The sequence below is a fragment of the Haliaeetus leucocephalus genome, unplaced genomic scaffold, assembly GCF_000737465.1.
Source record: "Haliaeetus leucocephalus isolate CR32 unplaced genomic scaffold, Haliaeetus_leucocephalus-4.0 Scaffold451, whole genome shotgun sequence".
NCBI classification, from domain to species: Eukaryota; Metazoa; Chordata; class Aves; order Accipitriformes; family Accipitridae; genus Haliaeetus; species Haliaeetus leucocephalus.
In genome coordinates this window covers 2,537,252-2,554,961 of record NW_010972887.1, presented here as the reverse complement: position 1 = coordinate 2,554,961, position 17,710 = coordinate 2,537,252, and the positions used below count along the sequence as shown (strand labels likewise).

The window sequence follows — 17,710 nt, the reverse complement described above, 5'->3', positions numbered from 1 at the left end:
ATGTTCTGTGCGCTGTATAATTTTTGATACCCTGCCCAGCACAACAACATGGATATGCCAGAACAAATACCCACATAACCAACCAAAATACCGAGCAGTGGATCCTGGGCCTCCGTGGAGGCACTTCATTTCCTTTCTCTTCCCCTTTTTTTCCTGACAGCCATCCAGCTAACAAAGAAAAGAAAAAAAAAAACCAAATAGCAAAACAGTTAAGCATTGCAAAGCTAGATATTTAGTTCTGTCAAAAAACATACTTACGTATATTTGTAGTCTTGTGCTTCGGCTCAAAACAGTGACAATTTTGGTAAAGCAATTCTCTAATGCTCTCTAAATTAGATGAGCTGGTATGTGACATTTGCATACCAACTCCTCCGGGATGCCAGAATCTACACAGCTGTTAGAAAGATTTTCTACTGCATTTAAACATATTACAGAAGGTTTTTCCTTAAAACAGTGCAGTTATATGCCATCACAGGAGGATAGATGGAGGAGTGAAATCCTCCTGGCTGGAAGTTAACTAATTGAGAAGAAAGGGGACAGGTTTCACCCATTATTCTGAAAAGGATTAAAAGAATCTTTTTTTGTTTTTTTAATCATGGACTCCTCAGTAATCCTGCAAGTTGGGAGGAATTGCTGGAGGTTGGAGTAGTGCTTGAAGCAGAGCCAGCGCAGCTCAGGCTGCCGTGGTCTAGTCCAATTGTGAATAACAGCATGGATGGCAATTCCACAACTGGCACAAGCGCTATATAGTATCACCAGATTTATAAAAATACACTAATTCGGAGCCTCCAACTTCAGATTAAAAATGCTGCATAATTTCGGAAATATTGACTTGGCCTTACACCGCCTTACCCCCTCCTGCTTTGCAGGTGCTCAGTGTTTAGCCTTCTAGTGGGAAGAGGCAGAATTATAAGCCATTTTTGAAACCCTGGGGGTACTGTGCTTTCCCAGCCTTTCTCTCCTATTTGATTGATCTGTCTTATTAGTATCTAGTGTAAGTACCAGTCGTGTCTACCTAAAAGATTATTATCCTTACTCAGTTACTAGATCTTGTCTCTGTTTTCATAAGGAAAAGGTATTTTTCTTATGGATGTGTGGGTCATTTGGATCCTCCTTCCAATAATGCAAGCCCCTGAAGTCATATGCTCGCATCAGAAAATGACACTCGTGTGTAATTTTTCAGACTCGACAGTTAGCCGTTCTACTCAAAGCCCACATGGTGCAAGTATTCGTATGACAGAGCTCCAAGGAAGCTACAAAATTATTTGTATTACTCCTCTCGATGTGATCTATTAGGTACTGAGAAATGTCAGTACTTTACTGAATTGTATATATAGTCTTTGTGAACATAAAATCATTGAGTCATTTAGGTAGGAAAAGACCTTTAAGATCATCGAGTCCAACTGTAAACAAGTGTGATTACTATGCGGTTTTTCTCACATTTTATGCTTTCACTGAATGTGCCACATTATTCTAAATCACAAAGTTGCTCTAAATCTCAAATGACTGTTTGCTATTTGCTTCATGTTGACAACATGATAATACTGGGTTCAGATCCAGGGTTTGCAGAATTTGGCTTACTGGGATAGCTGATAACAGAAAAGAGCAGAAACCTGGGCTTGGGAACAGAGACCTTGTCTGAAGCAGATGGCTTGCTTTGGACACGGCTGGCACATGAATGTGCGATAGCAGCATAGAAGAACGGAGGTACTTCTAATCACAATGTTTCTATCAAATCATGGTTTATTTTTTTACATCACTCTTGCACATTGACAGATTACATACTCCTGAGTTGCAGGTCTTCAAAGAGAAATAGAATAATATTTCTGATTTGCCACAGGAAAAACTTAACATTAAGGCAGCAGCCATACAGGATAAACACACTGCTTTCTTTTTCCCCATTGTCTTTATTTCTAGACAATATTTTTGAGAAAATTGCTTCAGAATGAGTTTTTTATATTATCATGGTAGAATTATGCAGAATAAAACTGCTGATCCTATCCTTGCCTGTAGGGCAAAGTGCACTGATGAATAAATCAGGAATATTGTTTAATATTACATTAAAAAGATGTAAAGGTATTAATACTAATTTATACCAGGTTCATTGTAGTAAAAACTATTAAGTAAAAAAAGGCAGCTTGTTTTAAAGAACTTGGTACTGCAACTAATCATCAGTATACACTTGTACAGCATATTTTTTCTGAACTGTAATATATGTGTATTACAGAATGACTTTACTTGTACTGGCTTAGAAGAAGCTTGCTGCTTAATTGACACGGTGTACTCCAAGTAAAATTCAACTCAGTCGAGTAACTGGGAGGGTAAGAGCCGATGCTGATGCCAGTGTCTAATCTAAAGAGAACTGGTATAAAAGCTATATTAATGCCACTGAAGTTCATGGCGTTTCTCAGGATTTACACTTAATGTTTTCTGAAAGTAACATCTACAAGATACATCTATCTACAGCAGTTAGATTAAAATTTAAGCTTGGGGCAACCACAGAGTTTAATGGGAAGTTTCACAATACCCAAAGGTTTTCAAGCAATGCAGTTTGAACAGGATACAGCTGAGATGCATTTGCCCAGGCTCCTCGGGAGCAGCATCTTATTCTTCCTTCCCGTCTGTGCCAGGGACCATTTCTTTGTGTCACAGTAGCCTTTGAGGAACCTCCCTCTCTCTCTTAATCAGAACAAGAAAATAACTGCTGTGGGCAGAAACACAGAATCACTTAGAACAACTCCAGTCCTGAAAAATAACAATGTACATTTATATATAAATTATGATCATTAAAATCAGCTAACATTTATCTTCACCTTGAGAAGACATGATGACGTACTGTCCTTGTGGTATCTATCTCATATTCCTGGTCATGAAGATAAATGGCTGAGAAGAACCAACTACTTTGCAACAAAAATCCATATTTGTATACAAAATAAATAATAATAGTAGAGAAACAACCCCTAATACAAAGAAGAACCCTGTGAAGTGGTTTTGTGAGGAGTCCAAAGCTAAAAAATTGGAGCTATAAAAGCAGAGCTTTTGTCTCCAGAAAGTGAAGATGGATTCTTTTCTGTATAGTACTCCAATACTTGCTATTTCCTGACGTGTGAGCTTTGAAACATATTTTTGCTTTGGTGAGATATTTCAAGAGTGTTATATTATTACTGATAGGTTTTCAGAATAATAGTAATGTGGCTGTGTTGGTACCGCTGTCATACGAATATATCATATTATATCACATGTTATTCTATGGCTTCATTCTGAACTATTTTATATAAATAACACTGAAGTTGCCTTCCTCCTGGAAATGAAGTGGTATATTTCTATTACTGATGTATTTCTCTGCTGAGAATAAACATCATCTCTTTGCATGGAATTTAAAAAATAGGCTTCAATAAGAAAAAAATCCGAATTGTTCATCTGATCATGATTATTTATCAGAAATCCCGTCTAGGCACAAATACAGTAGCTTTCATATAGCTGATATTGCAAGTTACAGCATCTGAAAAACTTGAACTGGAAAATTATATAGGAGCTGAGTTATAGTTTCATTTTCAAATAGGGTACATGCTATAATATTTTTCATACTATCCATGAAATAAATATTTGAGTCAAATATTCAGTTCACTTTGATTTATACCTAAAGTAAACAAAATGTGCACCAAAACAGTGACTGCACTGTTGAGAAGTTATTTTTCAGTCTGCAGCCAGGGAAGATAATTCTGGGCTTACAATATGGATATGTATTTATATGTACTCTAATTTATTTGTGCTGCTTGCATATCTGCACTGCCTTTTGTCTTCCCCTCAAATAATCTCTGAAAATTGTATTGGGCTACTGCCCTGTTCACTTGCTATGAATCCAAATTTGGCTTTAATCTAGATTTTTACATCATTGTGATCTCTGTGTACATGGGGTAACCTTGGGTGCAAAATGAAAGTGGACTTCGCAAACTGACTCTGATTGTCTTTCACTCAAAATTTTACAAATGCTTTGAATATTGAAAAACTAACCTTTTAATAATTTTTCATTTAGGAATATATGGACTCAAACAAATACATAGAGCATTTAGTGACTCAGCTGGAAGAACAACGCTGGAATTTATGGAGGCAAGTACTATGCACACACCTATTTATTTATGTTGCTATTTTGGAAAAAATACTGCACTCCACAGTTTTCATTCTTGATTTCAAATAAATGACTGAGTATTCAGTTTCTCCACCTTTTAATTCTTTGTAGACTAGCAAATCCTACCTAAGTGAAATAAGTAGGGCATCACACACAAGTTGAATCTTGCCTTTGCTAATCAGGGCTGTTACACACATGCACAGATTTCCTCATGATTAATTTTCTAAGCAGTGGATGCTAACTCTACTTCAGATTCTTTTAATTGGACTGAATTTAAGAAATGGTCTTATATTCTTGAATATAAGTGTTTTCACTGAATGGCACACAAACTATAGCCAAAAAAACCCAGCATAGCAGCGTTAGAAATTGAGTTTTGAATCCAAGATAAACACGGTTTTAAAATTTTGCAGTAATCTTGATAGTCCAGATTTTCTATTTCTTCTCTGTTCACGTTGCTCAATGCAGGCTGCTGAGACTTAACTCTGGTTTAAGCAAAGCAGTGATTTCCACATGCTGGTGTGCAGCTAGTGGGTGTTTCTACTCTGCCCTACAGCAAATGTAATAACTGCACGAGCACTTCTGAAGATCTCCTCAAACTCTGCGTCCCTCTGGTACGATGGCTATAGGACCTTGCAAACCTCCGTGCATTCGTCTGGTCTAGTAAATGTCATCTACTCGCAGGGGGAGGCCGTCTGCTCTTGCAAGAAGGTGCTCACCTCATTCCAGACATAGTTTCCTCTTTACAACAGCAATTTTATTACATATTGTACTTCTGTGGTTTTGCTGCTTCTGTGGTGTTACTGTTGATGCCTTCATTAGGTAGGAGGAGAGGTTGTGCATTGTTTGCATCTTTCCAAAATTTATCAAGCATCATTCGTAATTGTGACATGATGGCAAAATGTTACAGATTCTTTATTGTATTTCAGCAGTACTGCTCTCTAGCTGTTGTTTCAGGGCTGTTCTGATATGAAATGGTAAAGATAGCCAAGAAATTATCTAATCTTCAGAAGCCTGAGAAGTCTCACACCCTTAATGAGTTAATTATCTCTTGATCATTTTTAAATTAATTCTTCCAGACTTTTCATTTGTATAGAATTGTTATTATCACAGCTGGTCTGCATGACAGCACTTTGCAGCATTTGCTTGTACTTCGTATTTTCGAAGTATTCAGTATCTAGTTATTAACTACTCACTATCTCATATTTTTAGTTACCAGCTAAATTCCTATCTGCGATAACATTTAATACCGAGGAAATGGAGTAATACCAGTGATGAGATTCATTCAACATTCACAGCCATATATTTTTTTTAAATGCAATATTTAACTTCTTTTTCTGAAGGCGAATTTTTTTTTTATGAGTGGTGACAGTCTTTATTAATACATAGTCAAATATAAAGTAATCTTCAGGGAATAGTTTAATCTTCATAGATTGAAACCTATTTCACCTTAGTTCTGATCAAGGAAGAAATAACGATCTGTCTGATTTTTCAGTTGAATGCCTCTCCTGTAGAAAAAAAGAAAAGTAGCTTTGCACATGACAGTACTAGTTGGTATGCATCTCACAAACTTCTCAACCTATAGGATATAAAGTAGTATTACAGCATTTACCGCATACAGCATTTATGATGTGGACTCAGTCTTATAGGCAAAACTCAGAAAGTTTGTGTTTAATTCCTGCTTTCTTTTAAAAGTAGTCAAAATAATTGGCAAAAAAAAATGAAGTTTACATTTCAGATTACAGAATTCAGGAGATTATTTTTGTAAGAATGAAGGTGGTGGTAACAGTATATGTGGATGACACTACCGTGGTTAAATATAAATGAATAATAAAAAATTAAAAGATGAAAAAGACTTTGAAAAGTAGCAGGGGTAGTGACTTTATTTTATTATGAACAGACATTCAGATGTGTTCTGAAAATTCAGTGGGTTTGGAAAACTGAAGACAGTAATTTATTTTTAATATTAATTTATTTTTAATATTATTTTTATGGGGTATTGGCATAAAAAGTTAAGACTTAGAATGAGCACTACAAGATACCCTTCTGGTTTTGCCGTTCGTCTTTGAACACTTTATTTCTCTCTTCTGAATCTCTAAGATGTTTCATGGTGAGGATTATGCTAATAGCTTGCACTACGCAGGGGCAGTACTAGGCTGTCTATAGCCAGACAGATGTCCTAATAAATCAGCATAGCCCTCTTCTCAGACTTCATTATGCTCTTGATTTGTGACTACCACGATTTTAACCCAGTGGGTCACTGGGCGCTGAACCTGACATTGACCGATAACCCCTACTTTACTCTAGGCGAGCTAATAAAAAAGACAGACACAAATTTTGACCATTTAGCTCCTTCAGCATTACTTACAGCCAGGACAGATTTATAGCGTCCCGGCTAAGACAGAGGAGACTAAAGCCGATGTCATGGTGCGCATATCAATTTTACATTTCCTTTACATTTCCACACGTACAATGGGACCCTAAAAGACATGTGGGGGCAAAAATTTCTTTTCATTTTAGAGGACGACTGTTTATACACGGCATTAGCATCTGCTGTGGAACATTTATTGCTGTAATTGCCGTCCCAGGAGAACGAACTATGGTTAGGTCACGTTTTATAGCTCTCTACTAAAATAGACCTCTAGTCCAGCTTCAGATGTTTTGTTCTTTAAAAACTTTACAGCGATGAGTGAAGGCACCTCACTAGTATGTGGAGATGCAGACTTTTTTAACATAGCTTTTCTTACACTGAACATTTTACAATAATTATTTGCACATGAAGAATGATGAAAATGATAGCATATGTGGCTTGTCAGTGGTTCCCCCATTTCTCAAGTTTGAACAAAACAAATTTATCCAATGTGAGACAAATTTGACCTCTGCCGATGTAAATCAGCAACATTTATCACTGCAGATGATGCACAATAGTGATTGTGCATCTCAGTGTATCAGCTTGAACCAGAACACTGGATTATTTTAGATTTCCCTGCCCTATCCTGCCTGGAAATAACTTTAAATAGAACAGAATTGGGTCAGGGGTGGCGGATCCCCCTGCAGTATTGTTTCTCACATAGTCATTTAATGCTCTAATTCAGCTAAAGTGTATTACTATGCATAATTTTTATGGCAGAATCACATGGACAATCAACATGAGAAGCAGAAATTTGCTCCTGCAGTCTTTGCTAATTGACCTTGACAGTAGATCATAATTTTTAAGTCTTGACACATAGATCAGTGACACCAATTACTAGTTCCCTTAACAGAAGAAAGAATTTGTATTTCAGCATAGGATGCTTGCCTAAAAATATGCAAGGGTCAGACCCTGTTCTTTAGACCTTTCAAGGGAATTTTATTATTAGTGCTACTGGAACCAGGACCAAACCTTTCATTTGTCTGGGTGAGAGCATGAGGATATGCTGCATTTCAGAGATGACTATCATATAATAAATGAATGAAGGATCAACAGCACCGTATTAACTTATTACAGTAATGAAAACACAGAGGGGGAGGACCACAAATATGCATGAGGACCGCATGGCATTTCTCCAACACTGTATTTTAAAAACAGAGTTTGTTAAATAGATTTGCTATACTTTCATCACCAGCATTAGCATGCTTCTATGCTCCTGGGTTTAATGCTCGTATACTAAAGAGGTGCCAAGTATTAAACAGGTTGCTTTTGCTGTAATCATAAACTTCCATTGGGAGACCATAATTGCTAACAAGCAAAACAGCTCTGCAAGAATTCTTAATGGTGAGCACAGATTAAAATAACAACTGTGATTAGCTTTAAACTGCTTGACTAGAAAAGGACTAATCTTAGGGGAATAAGTTGCATGGCAAACAAATGAAAAACCCTATGTATGATATTACAGTAATGAAGGCTGTGAAAAGACCCAAATGCTACCCTAGCTAAATAAGGTCATGCTCTGCTCAAGTATCTTTTTCTTGTCAGGGGCTTAGTACCTTGGCCCAAGGGGAATTAAGGTCAAAGCAGCCAGGTCTTGGGGCTGAAACTCCATTTTAACCCTTTCTGGAAGTTTCTGACGATAACAAAGTTGCCTCTGGTCTATGATGCTGATGTGAGTTATAGACTGTGTTTGGAATGAATTATCTTCCAAAATTGTTGTTGTAGCCCATGATCAGCAGGCAGAGATTGGTGTGGTGTGGTGTGGTGTGGTGTGGTGTGGTGTGGTTTGGTTTGTAAGAGCATGAGGCTTCCCTCTTTGCTTCTTGATCCATCTGTCTTGTCACACCATCTTGGCAATGGATAAAGCCAGGAAAAAGGTGTTTTGTGCTATTAGCCACTAACATCTGCCTCTCACCTCTCAGTGTTTTGTTTTGCTGGGGGTTTTTTGGGGGGTGGCAGTGGTGGTGGTTTGGGGGTTTTTTGGGGGGTGGCAGTGGTGGTGGTTTGGGGTTTTTTTTGCTAAAATCTCTACAACACTGCTGGATATAGAAGTGGATATATATGATACATTTGTAAAATCCATGAAAACACTGATGTGTTCCTTTCAGTTTCCTTAGTGTTTGGAGGTGAGGCTGGCCAAGGCAGAGCAGAACCGAGTTTGGCAATTAGGAATCATTCAGCCACCACAGGTACTCGGACGTTTCCAACTAACATTATAACGTCATATATATCTGTCTAAAGCTGAGGCTTCTGATTTGTGACTTTATGTGTGAAAAAATTCACACAAAAATGTAGATAAAAAACATATAAGGCTACCAAGTTGTGTGACAAGAGTTCACAATACTGCTTCAGATACGCATTTCTACCAAGGATTAGTATTTGAATATACGCATTAGGATACCAATTAAAAATGTATCTGATTTTTGGCCAAATGTGCTTTTCTTTAGCTGACTGTAGATTTGGATGGTTCAGTGAGCAGTGCAGATGTAGTTACAGGCCACAAAAAGCACTGCTATTGTATTATCTGTGAATGAAAACCGCTCGCTTCCTTTGACTTCCCGGTACAATGTCTATCTCACACCACAGTTGTTAAAGATACTTTTTCATGACTGAACTGGGTGAGAGTAATGTGAATAACGAGTACATAGAAAAGCAAGTGTTATACTGTTTGCCTTATAAATCATATTCTTAATAGGATCACAGAAAAGTAAGAGAGAATAGGTTAAAGATTACGAATGAACTTTATGGACTACATAAGTTCACTACAAATACTAAACTTGTAACCAAGGGAAAAGACTGGATAGCCACTAGAACACTTGTTGCAGTTGCAGTAAAAGTAGTATTTCAGTATTGCGTATTTCAGTGAGTATAATTTATCTCAATGTTCAAATCAAGACTGATCAGTGTCTTTTAAACAAATAGATGCCTTACAGAAGTTTACACCTGTTCAAATCTTTTTGCAGTTCCACTAATTAGTCATATAAAATAATCTTCCTCAACTGATTAAAGTACATGATAGTCATTTTATGTGCAACTCTACCTGATCAATAAGTAAAACTCCTTCAGCAGTGAATTATTTTAACTCTGGTAGAGCATATATTTGTGGAGTATTTACTAAGCTGACTTAAAATTAAGCTCAACTTAATGTGCTGTGGTATATGAGAAATATGACCTGGGATGATTTTGGCATTATACATTCATAACAAGTATTAAAGAATATGACTCTCAGCCTGTTCCCTTTAACTGGAGAAAACTCTCATTAACACTGCCCATTAGTGCTGCACGAGTCAGGAGCGAAGTGTCAAGCCTCAGTTATTGAAGTCATTACATAAAGGATTTGGAACTATCTATCTGAATAGAAAATAATTTTGATACAAGCAAATATCTCCGTATCTATGCTAAACTACCCAGATTTTAAAACTGCAAGCAAAAGATAGAAAAGTGGTCCTTAAAAAGTAACTTCATATGGTCATGTTTATAAAATTAAATAAATGAACCAATGTTAAATTTTAAAAAGTTAATAACATTCTGTACTTAATTAGGGATTGGAGTATTTTTGCACAGATGTATGCTTGTCATAATAGCGAGACTGCCAGAGCCATGGATTTGTTTCTCTTAAACTAAAAAATAGAAGGCCTTGAGCAAAATATATTCTTTAGATATATTTGGTAGAATAAGGATCACAAATGTTTCCTACCAAGTTGAAAGGAAAAAAGCTCCAGCAGGGAAGTATGTGGAAGGTCTATTTGACATATGGATGTTTGTTAAAAGCAAAATGCATGAACAGCCCAGAGTAAATTAGATCCTCATTTGTATGCTGGGAAATGAAATGTATAATCTTGGCATGGTTCTCCATTTGTTTTAGGTTTTTTATAAGAACAAACTCTTTTGTGTATGCAGATATACATATTACTGTAGTGGCTATTTAGGGCTAGCAAAAAAAAGTGCTTTGAGCTGATTTTATCTGAAGCTAAGTGTAAGTGGCAGGTTTTTGTCTGTGTCTCCCTGAAGTGCAGACTGTGGTTCAGGTAGCAGGCACTGGGCACACAGCAGACGCACTGCACAACTGCTGCATCGCTGCACGGGGGAAACATGGGCCGACCCAAAAGGGCCGGCCATGTGGGCAAACGTCAGACCACCTACTCATCTGAAACAGTACCCCAGTTTTCAGATACGAAACCAAATAACGGACCAACATAACAATCTACAAGAAATGAATACGCAATTATCTGTTATGGGTGCTCAGAGATTTTCTAGTCCTTTTTAAAAAATCAAACATTTCCAAATGGAAACCGGCTGTAGTGTCTTTTTATTATTTGGTGTTGAATTTTGTCTTTCACTAATGTCTAGGCACATCCACGCTTATTCATGTTGAATCAGATTTCACTCCTCAGATAATTCCAATTATTTTATTGGAATTATTCACTGAGCAAAGGATAATTCCTATGAGTAACAGTGACATTGCCCTGAAGTCTTCTCTAAGACTGAACAATCGTATCTTTACATGGAGCCTCTGTTTCCTATTTGGCAGAGGAAAAACCATGGATTTACATCAAGGCAACAAATAAGAATTTGGACTCTCATAAAAACAGAATGGCGAAATGTATTATAGAAATGAGTAGCACACAGACACAGGCTGTGAGATGGAGTTTTAGATGGGGTGGTGGGTTTAAGGAAGGAGAAATGCAGAATTTATGAATTTGTTATTTTTAAAGGAATGGTATGTCACTGATCTGTTTCAATGAAGTCTACAAACAGCAAACAGGGCAGTGCTGATGGCAGATGTAGAAGAGGCCAGTGAGAAAATGTATATGAAGTCATGCAAGTCGGGTTAGCACCTTTCCCTGTAAATCAGTTTCACTCATGGAAGAGAAGTTAAATAATCAAGTTTAGCATTTCTATTTCATTCTGTAATGCTCAACCATTTTTTTTTTTCTAAATTACATTAAAGCAAGACTTTAAGACCCCAAGTGAGAACAGGGCCTCATTGTTCCACACAAAGTGAGAAATGGTTTTCATCTCCTCAGCCCCAAGGATGAAACAAGAAATAACATAATTCCCTTTTTACAGAGAAAAGTAAAGTTCGTGAATATACTAAGTTATGGAGCTTATACAAGAGATCTGTGTCTAAGCCAGAGTTTTTCTGTGTTCCAGTTCAGTGCATCAATAAGGTTGTTATTTCTCATGTCACAGCACTGTGTGTTGTCAGCCTGTTCACTCCAATCTGGGGGCTGAAGTTCCCACATCACTGCTTGAATCTTTTAAAGGTTTTATGGCTTAAAGCAAGCTGGTGACAATCTTATCCTCTGCTCAGGAGAGCATTTTCTTGTGTCTACAGTTCATAGCATGATGAGGTGTGGAAGAGGAGACCTATCTTTGGAAGTGTTCTCTCCAACTCCTGACCTTGGCCCTTGTCAATCCACAGTATAAAAGTAAATTATCTCCTCTGTCAGGGGATGGGTAGTGACAAGGGGAGAAAGAGAGAAGGGCTCTACCATGTTCTCTTGAGGCAGTTTATTTCAAAGTATATTGGTGTTGCTGTGCTGGTGCAACCGTTTTTAATACAAAGAAAACCAGGGATGTAGATATCCGTGTCATCTGGCTGGGCCTATTACAGGACAAATACCACTCGAGTTGAAATCAGGACACCCGTGCAACCAAAATATTGCTGTGACATCACCTCTTCCTGCTATTTAATGTTAAGTGTGCGCTGATCCAGCACTGTCATCTTCCTGCTTTCTAGCGCGGCAGTCAGCACCTCCCTCCAGGCTTTGTGTGCACTTGGCAGCTAAAGATCCAGATGTATTGGAGCGTAGTTTTGCTGAAGTGGAGTTTAGATCTGTAGGTAGCCTTATCCAGGAGGCTCACCTGAGCTCCTGTTTAGCTCTAATGCTGACTGTAGTCAGGCTGGAAGAGCTTGGGGAGGTACTTCACAGCTTTCTGAAAGTTTCCTTTAATTCTGTAGGATTTGGCTGGCTTCCTGTTTACACACCTTGCAGGAGATCCAGGGTGTGCTTCCTATCAATTCTGCCTGCTGTATGAAGCCCTTTTTATGTTAACAAATGGTATTTTCCATTTCTTTATTTGTTAATAAGAGGGCATAATTATGTCTATAGCAACGCATATTCTGGGATACGGCCCATTCGCACACTGTTTTTTTTAATCAGGAGTAAATTCCAACATAATCTGCTGTAGGGAAAATATCATGCATTTATAGCATAAACCTGTATAAACATTATTGTAATGGGTTCCACTAGGGACAGGGTTTCAAATATAAGGCAGCATTCATCAGATATTAAAGACCTGAGCATATTTTTTTCCTACTTAAATCAGCACAGCTCAGAATTTGCAAACTCTTGCTTATGTAGATAGTCCCCTGAGATTTTCAAAAATGAATAAAAGCTTGCAAAATACAGACCTCTTGGTTTTATTGCCACCTGATTAGCTAAGCAGAGTTGAAAAAGTGTAACTTAAATAAGCAGAAAATAGAAAACCTAGATTTTTCTCCAGCAAATGCTTAGCAGTAAGGAGACACCAGCTTTTGCAGGATATTTAGTTTGCTGTAGTTTATGTAGCGCCTTTAAAGACAGCAGAGGGATAAGCCTATCTGCTTCCATGCGCTGCCAGAATCAGCACATGCTTGTACTGCCCCGTACTTGAGGAGGTTTCATGCTACCTCTCAAATTCTTCCCAGTTCCTGATAAAGCTGTAATAAATCCAATATTGTTTTTCATTCAGCAGATTCTTAGCCTTCTACCAGGCAAGTCAAGAGCCTCTTAAGCCCTTTTGAGAGAAACAAGTATGTGCGGCGTGGTTCCTGTAAGGCTTCCTGTATTTTTATTATCTTCCACTCTTCCCGATCGGGGAAGAGAGATCAAATGCAAAGGAAGTACCTATCTTCCTGCAGAGCCCTGGGAGAGATTGGTCCAGAAACACAGATCAAAAGTTGTAAGCGCTCTCAATCCCCCTTCTCCTTTTCTCTAACAACACTGTTATAAATGCATGAAAAAATGGCCAAATGCTGTCCTTCTCTAAGTGACAGTAATGTCAGGATTACTTTTTGCTTCTGTTCTGCAATGTGGAAATGTGCAAATGGCAGCACTTGACCCTTTCTTCAGCCAATTCAAAAGATACTCAGAATTCCCGTAAAGGATCTACATTCTAAATTTCCATTGAGATCAAGAGAAAACTTTTATAGAATCCTTTTTAGGCTGAACGTAACCATCAGCAGCAGGAGCTTACGGTAACAGACATCAGCACAAGGCAGCAGCCAGACTGCCAGTCTTCCTGTAGTCCTGCCTACCAGTCTGCACTGGGAAATACCAACATGGTTACTGGGGACCAGTTTGTTCTGGAACCTCTCCTCGAGCAACTGGTCTGTGATATTTTCTGCCAGCGCAGGGTGCTCCATGAGTGTCCCCGTCAGCTACTATGGCACAGCTTTTTGTGTAATAGCCTGGCCTGGCAGTTCTCCCCGATGTGCAGGCAATTGTCCCAATACTTGAATTGAAGTCCCCAAAAGGGCAGCGCTGCCTCAGGTCTCACTGAACAGTGTCCTGTGTCAGGCTGAAAGAGCAACTGTTTCTATAAATGACGTCAGTACCCGCGATTTCTACCCTGCTCGTGTTTAATAAGAGCTTTGGAACACCGCTAAAGTGCTAGTAACCTTTAGGTAGAATATCTGAAAATCTAGTATTACATCACCTATATGTAGCTTCAGTCCTATGGAAGTAAAAAAGGACAAGAAGTGAGTTAAATTTAGTAACTACACTTCTGGAGGATTCCTCCCCCCAGATTTTTAAGTATGAAGTTTCCCTGTGAAGGACAGACCCTCTTGAAGATTACACGGTTATTTTGGCATTATTGATTACTGTGCAAATTGATCGCTTCCAACCTGTCAACGTACCTGTTCTTTCCCAAGCATCTCCCATTTGAAGGAGCTGCAAAATGCAACAGTGAGCAGAGGTAAATCACCTCCACATGTACATTATGCCAGTCAAGAATCGGAAGTGTACTTAAGAAGCATCTGTCCCTTCAACAGTAGCTTGAGGTCTCTGAAAAAATGACAAAATTCCTATACTGGGCAATTATTGCATTTGTCAGTGCCAGCTGTTAGGTTTCTATATTTAAAACTATGGCTACCATAAATGTATCGAGCTAATGCTATCATCTGCTTCATTTTAGTGTTTTGAAGCATGAGCACTGTGTTTTTAGTATCACTCCAAAGCAATGGTAAGCAAAGTCATGAATTTTGTTTGAAGACTAGTGTATTGTCTTGAAAATGTCTATGCTAAATAAAATTGTGCAAGCCTAGGGACAGGAAATAATTAATGATTTGGAACATGTACTTATTGCTGTGTATGAAACTGAGACACTTAATCTTAAAGAGACACAGAAGAGGAGCATCTCAGCTGTCAGGAAGAGTACAGCTCGACAGGCATAAAAAATACTTTCAAGTTGTAATTATAGCTTTAAATTGTACATAAATACTGGTTCTTTTTAATTCTAAATCACTTCTAGTTACAGAGTAGAAGACTAATTCCATTGATCTTTATTTCAGTGGATGTAAGCTCAGGCCTGAAAATAATTAAAGAACTGGCAATAATCTTTTTCATTCCTGTAGTCCTGGTTAATCTAGCATATCTGGTGAAATCATTCAATGATTTCACTAGGAATTTGGGAAAGAATCGTGGAAAGATAGATGTGGTCTTTAAAGAAAAGCTTTCTATGCAATAATTTACAGACTGACAGACAGGTTTGTTGAACAGACTAGAACAGTATTTTAAGATCTGCAGTACCACACCTAGGAAGGGATCATAATTATGCTGGTGATTTTACTGCCTCTTGAATACCAGTTGCAGTTCTGGTCCCCCACTTCAGAAAAGGTGCAACAGAACTGGAAAAGTTTGGAGGAGGGCAGAAAAGGGTAATCAGAAGCACAAGATGGTTTTCATTTATTGAACAGCTAGGACTCTTGAGTCTGAAAAAGCAGTAGCTTAGCCAGGGGAGTGACAGAGCTAAAAACATGAGTAGCATGGAGAGGAGCAGATTGTCTGCTCCTTCTTTCAATGCAAGAAATACAGGGTATCAGATGAAACTAACAGGTGGCACATCGAAAAGCAAATCAAAGGAAGAGATTTTTCATGTAAGCAACGTTCAGAGCATCTGCAACAGGGTATCATAGGTTTTAAAAGTGTACATGGGTTCAGTTGCAGACTGGACAAAGTCATGAAAGAAACGCAGCGAGGGCGAGCTTGGTTCCGGACATCCCTGAGCTCCCGGGTGGCTGGAGAGTAGAAAAGTGTTGTCTCTTTCCCTGGATATCTGGGGTTTGCCACTGGAGAGAAATGATCCTGAGCTACACAGACCTGGGCAGATCCAGTACAGCCACTCATCTGTTACCCAAGTCTCAAAAACCATTTAGCCTTTGCAGTTTCAATCACTCATTACAAAGCGATGATTTAGGTTGACTGTGCAAGCAACAGGCATTATAATGTGATTACATTTTATTGGGATGTTATTATTTCTATTTAAACAGAAAATTAACATATTTTAAACTCAGTAATTAAAACTAGCTCTTAGGAGATTTGCTCAAGGTGTTTCCCTGCACAACAAAGCAATTAAACACAATTTAAAAAGCAATTAAATGTCAGTAGATATTACTTCAGTACTATGTGACTGCTACAGGATCATGGTTTGAACGATGAAACGCTGTCCAAATGGAGAGTAAGAATCCATCTGGAGACCCCAAATTCTACTGGATTTGGAGACTCTGACCTTTTAGCTGCCATTCTGCCTAGTTCCCTTCCCATACTTCTTTGTAGCTTTCTTTCACAAGAGTTTTGCAGTATTTAAGAACATCGCTGTATCATCCACTCTGATTCAGAGCATAGTACAGGCTTTGTACTTCACCCAAATACACTGAATAAAACCCAAGGACTCTGACTAGGCCAGGACTCTAGATCAGCCCTCAGAAAATTGAACCCTGTGTCTCATCAGGAGAGACTAAGGTGCTCATGTAAGCTGCTGTCCTGGAAAGGACGTTTTAAGTTTGACAGATTCAAGTAGTTTTGGAGGTTCCCACTCTACACTGCAAAAGGAAATTCCCCATATGGAAGGAAATCTGCATTAACAGACTGGGCTACCGGTTTACCTAAGACACTACAGCCATATATTTGGCTGCAAAGATTGCTCTCTGTACCACCACAGGAAGAGGTTCCTTCTGCAAAATGCACTGTCTCCAGCTACAGCCAATTTGTTCAGTAAAATCTGAGCATTCTTTCTGGTGGTATATTTAATTCCAATGATGTATTCATTCTTGAGAGTGTATTGCTCCTCTGCTCAGAAACCTCCAAATCCAGAAAAACTCCTGCCACCTTCATTTTTGAAGCTTTATTTCTCCAGTACTTCTTCTTGTCTCCAATTCTCAGATACAGCTCTAGCCTTTAAATCTTCTCTCAGCATAATGAAGATTTACTTTGCACCCTGTGATTCCTGCAGTCTCGTTACTCCAGCGTACCCAGCTCTCTCTCGTTTGCATCATCTCAGGTTTTCTCACTTAGTTCCCAAGACCTCCATCTCACGTGTTCTCTAAACCAGAGAATCCTGCCTGAGCTCTTCCTCACCCTACACTTAGGTCCTCTCGAATGTAGTGTGTCTACTTAGATAACCTGATCACATACCAGTGTGATCTGTTGTAACCGGGAAAAATTTTTTACTTGCAATTTTTTGACTACCAGATGACAAAGCTGTCGGTCATTCTTTGGGAACTGTTTTTCCATAAACCACGGGGCTTTAAAAGCCTGCCGTGCGCCCCCGCGAATCTCCATCCATGTGAAGTCTTCTACCTTGGCGTCGCACATCCAGGCCCCCGGCAGCCTGACCGGCCGCGACTCCACCGGGCAGAGCCGCAGCCCCGGGGCCGCTTCCCGCCTCGTCCCGACGGCTGTGCCGCGCCGAGCCCCTTCTCCCCTAAACTTTCGACGGCAGCCGACACAGCATCACCGCCAAGATTGGCATTTCATTCGGGGCTACGCACAGCGAGGGCTTTCTTCGCGCTCTGCGGGCCAGCGGGCGGGCTGCCCCGATCCGCGCAGGGGGGCGGCCTGAGGGGGCCGCCCCCCCCCCCCCCTCCCGCGCCACCGGGACGAGGCTGCGCGGCGCCCGGCCACCCC

The 17,710-nt window shown here is 39.2% G+C and overlaps 1 protein-coding gene across 1 annotated transcript in view; it reads left to right on the top strand.

Annotated features, from left to right (window-relative positions):
• NCKAP5 (NCK-associated protein 5) overlaps window positions 1–17,710 on the top strand; it is a 370,960-nt gene that overhangs the window by 103,208 nt on the left and 250,042 nt on the right. The window contains exon 2 of the mRNA XM_010575132.1: window positions 4,037–4,114. Coding sequence (XP_010573434.1) covers window positions 4,037–4,114 — 78 coding nt within the window. The remainder of the gene's footprint in view (window positions 1–4,036; window positions 4,115–17,710) is intronic.